Source organism: Amia ocellicauda, chromosome 8 (assembly GCF_036373705.1).
Source record: "Amia ocellicauda isolate fAmiCal2 chromosome 8, fAmiCal2.hap1, whole genome shotgun sequence".
Lineage (NCBI taxonomy): Eukaryota > Metazoa > Chordata > Actinopteri > Amiiformes > Amiidae > Amia > Amia ocellicauda.
Genome location: NC_089857.1, coordinates 36653724 through 36662955, shown reverse-complemented (window position 1 = coordinate 36662955; position 9232 = coordinate 36653724). Strand labels below are relative to the sequence as shown.

The window sequence follows — 9232 nt, the reverse complement described above, 5'->3', positions numbered from 1 at the left end:
CTAATTAAAAGAAAGGGTCTAGGGGTTTTATAATTTCTAAAATTATAAGATGTCCAGGAGGTACACTTCTTAAGGAAAAAATAATAATAATATGATAATTTAATGTATCTGAAGATACTTCGTCAGCCTGTTACAATACATTTGGCATGATATATTAATATGTATTATATATAATGTTACTATTCAGATTGTTAAAGGTGACATGTCTGAAAATAAATAAATGGTTTATTTAAAGGCTCATCCCCCACTGGGAGCATGGGGATAACATTTATAGTAACTTCACCAAGTGATAATCCTATATTATACTGATATCTGATTGTATATCAAGGTCATGGTGTCCTCTAAATTCACACACTGTGTATGTGGAATGTGTTGTGTGGGTAAACTGATAGATCATCGCTAGACAATTGTGTCAAACACGTCCCAATACAAATGTGTTGACAGACATTATCACTGTTAATGAAACTGTACTTATCAATTAAATATTTATGTTCAGATTTGTTTTTTAATCCCCCCCCCCCCCCCCAACTTGCGAAATCCATGAGGTTTCCAGCTGATTTAATACAGGTGTCTAAATGTTTGACTGCCACTCTCGTTTGTCCAGCTGACTAATTCATCTCAAACAATTGCAAACTTTAGTTTTCTCTAGTATGAATCAGTGTTCAACAAACTCTGAAAATATACAATCAGTAGTTAAATGAACAACTTTAATCTACAACTGAATACAAGCAAAAGATATAGCTATAACTACATCTTTAAAGCGGAATGGACAGGTGTTTCTTGTCTTGTTATCATCAATATTTGAAGATAAATCTCTATGAGAAAACAATAAGACTTAATTGTGTATCTCACAAACTCTGCCATTGCGCCTTACTCTGTACTGACAGTGTCTCAATTATCCTGTATGTTTTCTATGGGCTCCCCACCTTTTCCCAGACGTCCAATCGTAGCGTTCGCCGTCACGCTGCCGTACATGACGTAAAAGGTAGCGTAACGACGTAGGAAGTAAACAGTGCAACAACAACATGAGGGAAATTAGCTCCAGGTTAGCGAATGCTGCTGTGCACCTTTACTGAAACAACACTACATGTTGCTACTGAACAGGAAGGCATTATTTTAGATCATGGCTTTTGAAAAGGTGCGAGTGTGCACAGGCCGAGTGTTTGTGTACATAATACTGCCTTTTCTCTCTCTCTATGTTGTTGCAGAGGGCCTGAACACCGCGACTGCATTACCGCGGCAGGTGGGCAGAAACAAACACCCAAACTCTGTTAACATCAGTCACCCCGATATGAATACACACACAGGCTCGCTCGGCGGCCCTGACAGTAAAAACTCCAGCGCCGGGGTCTCCCAGAGCAGCAGCCGGACCACCGTAGCGGGGGTGCTGGTGACGGAGGCTGAGCCCAGACCGATGTCCATTCAGAGGGCGCTGTATGTGCTGGTGGCTGTCAGCGCCCTTGTAATCGTTTATTTCGTGATAAGGACTGTCAGGTAAGGACAATAGTGTGTAGTGTTGTAGTTTCTGAAACTCGTGTTAAATGCATATTGTTATGTGCAATTCATAATTCGAGTTCTGAATTAAATCCTGACTAAAAGTAATATATAACAGTATTATTATTGTTGTTGCTATTGCTTTGCTGTTCTCGTTTTGATATTTGCTATTTAATATGCCTGCCTTTCTTCACAATGTTTAGTCTGAAGTAGGTGATGATCTAGCAGTATAATATGCTTATGTGTGTGAACTTCAAGATGAACAGTGTATGAATAGAAGAGTACTTTATTTGCTGATATAATTCAATTTACTTGTGACCAAAGCTTAAAATGGGGGAGGGAAAAGGATTCTGCACAGTCTCTGCTTAAAGCTGGGAACGAATTCATAAAAATGTAGGTGATCTCCAGTTGAACAGCTTACACATATAATCTTTTTTCAGCTTTAAAGACTACACAAATACCAGCTCCTGTTCAGGTGAAAGAGACATCCTCTTTTCCACTCTCTTTGTGGGATGTGGTTCTCATTTTGTCCAAACCTAGCTTCATTTGTAATTGCCCTAAGTGTTTGCTTTCATGAACCAGTTTCACAATTTTCCAAGCTCTTCGTATAATGGTAATTTCATTATAGGTGGGCTAGACTGTAATACGTGCAATGAAGGATATGACCCCAATATCCACATAGCCTACTAGCACCTGCATTTATAACGAATGTAAGTCAGAGGTTAGATTAAGGCTTATTTGATAATAAGACATTCAGTCATTATTAATTTCAGCCTGCGTTGCTGCAGTTCTCCTGGCTGGTCTGGGAGATACAAATATTGATATCCACATATCCTCCGTGACACAGACAACCAGGGCTCAGTTGTTTTTATTTTTTATTTTTTATTTCCACTTCAGTAAAGGTAGAGTTCAAGGGCTAGATAAGCACTAATGAAAGGACCAATGACCCCAAATCAAACCAGTAACCTCTAGACTAGGACTTATCCTGCACTGTGAGGTGTGGGAAAATGTACAACACAAACCATGGTGACTACTTAATATTGGGTAAAAAAAACAACAACTACTGTTTGGCCATTTAAAAGGTTACAGGTATCATCAAAGTATTCCATTATCTTTCACACACATAAATAGAAATGCATTAACTTAGAGAGCAATATACTCTTCATATCAAAGCACACCCTGGAGGCTTTGAGCATTAATTGTCTCAACTATAAATAAATTACAGTTGAAGTTAATTAAAACACATGATATTTCTTGGCCTGGAAAGTTTGCTTTTAGTAAATGTTTTTTTTACAGTAGAAAAGTGGGATAAACATATTATTGAAACTTTAGGGTTAAGTTTCCTATATTTCAATACCGTAATTTGCTGGAGGAGGTGTATCCCAATGTACCATGGCTGGCTGTTTTCAGAGTGTGGTGGCCTAGATTACTTAATTTAGTAATTTAAATCCACAATGGAGGCACACTGGACAGGCTTAGACCAGCTTTGTTGGTAGGTCCCTCTGAGAAATTAGCACCTGCCTTTTAGGCTACTGTGAGTTGCGGTTTGTGTTAGGATTTGACACATGATGGTTTGGGTAGGATGCCTAAATTATGAGAGGCTTGTGACTACAACAGTGTCGTCAGTTCGTGGGAGTGAGATGTACCCAAGTTTTTAATACTCTGAAATAGTGTGAAAAAATAATTATAGGTACTGGTGTATCGGACTTCTCATCAGCACTGTTTAGTTTATGCATAAAAAGCTGCTTCAGCAACTTGATTCTTCTTTCAGAATGAAAAAGAACAGGAAAACAAGGAGATATGGCGTCTTGGATACAAATCTTGCAATGGAAATGACGCCACTAGAACAGGAAGAGGATGAAGAGGATGATACAACATTGTTTGATGCCCGTCAGTCAAGGAGGTGACCACATCCTATAATAGCATCAGCTAAAGAAATTGCATAGTAAATGTATCTGGTGACATTTTCTAAAATGTATCTTCAGGTCAATGAGCTTCTATTGTGTGCATGCGTGCATGCGCGTGTGTGTGTGTGTGTGTGTGTGTGTGTGTGTGTGTATATATATATATATATATATGAGAGGGATTTAAAACAAATATTATTTGTTTTAACTCATTAGGGTGTTGCCAGTACAAATATTCAAGCATTTAAGAACAGTGCTCAAGGTTAGAGAGAACAAATAACTTTCCTGTTTCAGTATGTATTATTCTTGCATTAATTGAAAATACACGACAGAACCAGAAAGCACTTTTCTTGTGAACTCGACATAAGTCTAATCTAATTTTGACTATATGTTTTATAATTAAACACTTATATTTGTTCAACACCGAAGCCCTTAATTAAAAAAAAAGTAGATTAAGACATTTCCTGCTGTTTTTAAATATTAATTGCAATGAATTAGAAGGAACAGCCTCACGTAATTTTTCTGTATAATTGATTTATTCCCTGTGGCTTCTTTGAAAAGTGGTTGACCTTGTTACCAAGGAGGTAAGGGTATACATTATGGAGACCATCATTTTATAATAATTAACTGTCTGGAGTTCTATCATTTGTTGTGTCATTGTGTCTAGAACTGTCATTTTGAAACATGAACACATCTGGAAGTACTGTCATTCTTGGTATTAATATAGAGTTGTTATTTTTCAGGCAGTATTATGTAACAATCATTTCAGGGTTAGCTGAAAAAGGCAAAACTCAATGAGTGGACCCAACTACACGTTAGGTATCAGGTTCTCTCTAAAAATCCCCTTGCTGAGACAAACTGAACTCAAGCAAGCTCTCTGCAATTGGCTAATATTGTTGGAGACATCTGTCAAACCTAATCCAAACATACTTTATAGATTAGAAGTTCTGTGGAAATGACACTTATATCTGGTTGAGACAACTTGAAGAGGATGCAAATAAATGTAACCATACATGTATGTATCCCCCCAAGTGGAGTAATGCAATCTGTTTGGCATGGGCATAATGCAAAGTGGGCTTTTTATTCTAATCTACATTATGTAATTCAGATTTCAGATGTGATTTTCCAAGAAACAAGGAGTGATTTAGCCAGAAGTCTCTCAATTTGATACTTTTCTGCTGAAGAAATAAAGCATATTGCCTCTCTAGCAGTGCTGTTATTTACTTATTTTCAATTTTGCTACGTTTCTTTTCATATATGAAAGGACATTTCTGAAAGTTATAGCTCATGTTTAAAAGTCATTCAGGTCTAATGTGATCAAAGTGGATGTTTGATAGTGCAGTGTGGTTGATTAAGTTTTTCCAAGAACAATTACACTAATACTCTATTTCTGTTCAAATGAGCCCCGAGATAAATGAACATCAGTGGGTTTGCACTTTGACCTTTTTTAACTGAACATCTAGTCTAGTCAAGGTACAATGTGAAATTTGGACATCGCATACATTGAATGAGTTTAATTAAAATGTGTGGCATGTTAAAATGACACTTAGGATTCCTGATTATTCATGGTATTAACCAACTGACCTCTTTGAAGTGAAGGCAGATGAAGAAATATCAGAAGATATTTTCACATGAAATTGGTATTTCAGTGGAATTAAAACTACCTTTACTGCCTTTTTATGTGTGTGGAATTAACCCTGCATTTTCCTTTTCAGGATAGCAAGCAATTTTCCCAGGCATTTGCACATATATTTTCACTTCCTGTTAATTCAATCTTTCATTGAAGCAGGGGTGTGATTCAGTGCCTCAATTACAATGCATTTTTTTTCAAGGGATGTAGATGTTAAGGCTCTAATTAGAGAATTGTATTAACAAATTGAGGCATTGCATTTACTTGGAATGTAGCCATGGCTGACTACTTACAAACAACTGATAATTTTGGATTCTCCATTTTTTTGGAACAGTTATAGCAGAAAGGAGAGACTTGTATTACTTGTAGACTTGTAACCCATTGTATTACATCAGACGATTACTTGCCTTGTTTTAAGGCCTATGTACAGCCTGACCCCAACCTTAGCCAACACAAACATTTGAAGATGGAGACATATACAGTGAGGGAAAAAAGTATTTGATCCCCTGCTGATTTTGTACGTTTGCCCACTGACAAAGAAATGATCAGTCTATAATTTTAATGGTAGGTGTATTTTAACAGTGAGAGACAGAATAACAACAAAAAAATCCAGAAAAACGCATTTCAAAAAAGTTATAAATTGATTTGCATGTTAATGAGGGAAATAAGTATTTGATCCCCTATCAATCAGCAAGATTTCTGGCTCCCAGGTGTCTTTTATACAGGTAACGAGCTGAGATTAGGAGCACTCTCTTAAAGGGAGTGCTCCTAATCTCAGCTCGTTACCTGTATAAAAGACACCTGTCCACAGAAGCAATCAATCAATCAGATTCCAAACTCTCCACCATGGCCAAGACCAAAGAGCTGTCCAAGGATGTCAGGGACAAGATTGTAGACCTACACAAGGCTGGAATGGGCTACAAGACCATCGCCAAGCAGCTTGGTGAGAAGGTGACAACAGTTGGTGCGATTATTCGCAAATGGAAGAAACGCAAGATAACTGTCAGTCTCCCTTGGTCTGGGGCTCCATGCAAGATCTCACCTCATGGAGTTTCAATGATCATGAGAACGGTGAGGAATCAGCCCAGAACTACATGGGAGGATCTTGTTAATGATCTCAAGGCAGCTGGGACCATAGTCACCAAGAAAACAATTGGTAACACACTACGCCGTGAAGGACTGAAATCCTGCAGCGCCCGCAAGGTCCCCCTGCTCAAGAAAGCACATGTACAGGCCCGTCTGAAGTTTGCCAATGAACATCTGAATGATTCAGAGGAGAACTGGGTGAAAGTGTTGTGGTCAGATGAGACCAAAATCAACTCAACTCGCTGTGTTTGGAGGAGGAGGAATGACCCCAAGAACACCATCCCCACCGTCAAACATGGAGGTGGAAACATTATGCTTTGGGGGTGTTTTTCTGCTAAGGGGACAGGACAACTGCACCGCATCAAAGGGACGATGGACGGGGCCATGTACCGTCAAATCTTGGGTGAGAACCTCCTTCCCTCAGCCAGGGCATTGAAAATGGGTCATGGATGGGTATTCCAGCATGACAATGACCCAAAACACACAGCCAAGGCAACAAAGGAGTGGCTCAAGAAGAAGCACATTAAGGTCCTGGAGTGGCCTAGCCAGTCTCCAGACCTTAATCCCATAGAAAATCTGTGGAGGGAGCTGAAGGTTCGAGTTGCCAAACGTCAGCCTCGAAACCTTAATGACTTGGAGAGGATCTGCAAAGAGGAGTGGGACAAAATCCCTCCTGAGATGTGTGCAAACCTGGTGGCCAACTACAGGAAACGTCTGACCTCTGTGATTGCCAACAAGGTTTTTGCCACCAAGTACTAAGTCGAAGGGATCAAATACTTATTTCACTCATTAACATGCAAATCAATTTATAACTTTTTTGAAATGCGTTTTTCTGGATTTTTTTGTTGTTATTCTGTCTCTCACTGTTAAAATACACCTACCATTAAAATTATAGACTGATCATTTCTTTGTCAGTGGGCAAACGTACAAAATCAGCAGGGGATCAAATACTTTTTTCCCTCACTGTAAATCTACCTAGAAACAGACCTATTCTTAATTGAAATGTAATGGGCACTCTAACCCCAACCCTCACCCAGAACAAACTGTAACCCTAATGTGATCACTTAGCTTCATTTGAATGCAAAATGTAGTGACATAATTCATAAGAATGCTCTCTAAACAACCTAAATGTAATGCTTAGACCATTCCTACCTTCATGTATATCCCTCAATTAAACCTAACTTGGTCAAATTTGGAAGCAATTCTATTACAATCATAGGTTACCTGCCTCTAATACAAATTTACCATATTCTAATTGTCTGCATTCTGGGTGTGCCATGGAAATGAGGACAGAACACATGAGAAATAACATATTACATAAATGAATCATTCTTACCAGAATTAAACATCTCTACACCATGACAAGCTGTGATTTCTTATGGAAAATTTAATCATAAAGTTCATAGGGGGGAGGGTGTGTTTTTCTTTAAGAAAAGGGTTTAGTAAGTAAGTGTTTCTTAGGTTTGAAAATTCTGAGATACACTGCTCCATAGTCACTGTTTCATATGGTACTGTAATGCTAATTATGGGCTTCATTTGTGATTTTAAAATTGTAGATGGAGTGTTAATGCATGAAGTTTGTGGAAGCAACATTATATTTTGTTTCTTTTCTCTTGCAGATAAAAAGGGGTTGCAGATACTGGAGAATATAGAAAAATTAAGGAAATGCATGAATATGTGATTGCAAGGACACATTTCAAAACTGAGCCTTGCCGTATGTATTTCAGTTTCACCATGAGGATTATTTTAGACATCTAAACACTTTATATGTGAAATTGCACTGTTTTTAATCCAGGGCCAAAATTCTATGTATGGATATCTGTTGATGAATTGTTATGAAAAATGTACTTTTTTTATGAAGTATTACAGCTTTGTTATACTGGAAGATGTGCATTTTTTGAAATGCTGATAAAGTTGATATGTGAATTATATGTTTGTGCAAATGCACTAGCTGAATTTTATAATGAATTTAAGTATCAACTGGACTTTTTATTTTGCAAGAGTGCCTTTGACATTGAATTATTTAATTAAAATGCTGAGGAATTTAGTTATGTTTCCACTTTGGATAAATGCTGGTTGCTCATTTGTAGTTTTCAGGATTTCAGCAAAATCCCCTTTTAGGTTTGATGTGAAATCAAAGCGGTGGTAACAGTAACAACATATCAAAAGTACAGCACTTTTGCACCCGATAATCTGAATTATATATAGAACCAAAGTGTTCCATCCTGGCATATGATCCCACACTTACTTCTAAACTTGTTTTAACCTTGCCAAGATACATCTGCTTGAAATGTACCTTTCTGTAAAGAAATCTCCCTCCAATGAATGTTAATATTTGTCTTATTATATAGTGTCTATCTCTGTGAAATGTTTGAACTCTGTGCCTCATCTTTGTTTGTTTTTTAGCAAAAAACATTTGCTTCAGTTTATTGCAGACATCAGGAGGTGACTAGGAAGTGGACCCAATGGCAAAAGGTGGCACACGAAACACTATGTGGGCAGCAAATACTGCCAGAGACATTTTATTCTGGCTGCAGTACTTACATTTTGGAATAAGAACGAGAATGCTTTTCATGCACAGCACATTGCACATTCTGCAAGCTGAGATCTTCGTAATGTGAATTGGCTTTATTCACTATAAGAGTCTTGGGACTCTTATCAGATTCCCATTCCTTGCTGGTTGAATAATTAATTTAGTTTGTTTAGTATTTAAAAAAGGCAAACATGGTATATATTTTGAATGTGGGATGCTTGCATAATATGTATGTTCATGAAAGTTTGTTTATGTATGAAGATTAGGCCTGTGTTTGCATAATCTGAATAAAAAGCATTTAAATTATTTTAAGCAGGTAATATGTCTATGAATTATTTATGAATGTTTCTTTTCAACTGTATACAATATTTGTTACTCTCATATATTTTAGTTTTTCTGCACCAAAATAGGCCTAATTTTAAAGTAAAATATCTATCCACCTGCAAACCCAGTATATTTGTTCTTTTTTTCTTTCATATTTTCTCTTTCTTTTGTGGGGGTATTGGACATAAAGTAATGTGCTTTTAAATTTGCAATTGGCTGGTGTTTTTGATTCAATCCCGGCTCTAATTTTCAGATCTGCAG

The 9232-nt window shown here is 37.3% G+C and overlaps 1 protein-coding gene across 2 annotated transcripts; it reads left to right on the top strand.

Moving 5' to 3' along the window:
• The first annotated feature begins 985 nt into the window (after positions 1-985).
• On the top strand, positions 986-8959 carry LOC136754961 (membrane protein FAM174A). Of its 2 annotated transcripts, XM_066711273.1 has the most exons (4): positions 986-1045; positions 1209-1494; positions 3266-3397; positions 7734-8959. In XM_066711273.1, exons 2-4 carry the CDS (start codon positions 1292-1294, stop codon positions 7735-7737), a joined length of 339 nt encoding a protein of 112 aa, XP_066567370.1. In that variant the 5' UTR covers positions 986-1045; positions 1209-1291; the 3' UTR covers positions 7738-8959. The 2 variants fall into 2 exon arrangements, with proteins under 2 accessions (XP_066567370.1, XP_066567369.1); XM_066711272.1 differs by having other exon boundaries at positions 996-1494.
• The last annotated feature ends 273 nt before the right edge of the window (positions 8960-9232 follow it).

What these genes read in the sequence shown, in the direction of transcription:
- LOC136754961 (XM_066711272.1), top strand. Translation starts at nt 1,124, where the DNA reads ATGGCTTTTGAAAAGGTGCGAGTGTGCACAGGCCGAGTGTTTGTGTAC. An exon ending in TTCGTGATAAGGACTGTCAG is followed by an intron (nt 1,495 to 3,265) that starts GTAAGGACAATA and finishes TTCTTCTTTCAG; the next exon opens with AATGAAAAAGAACAGGAAAA.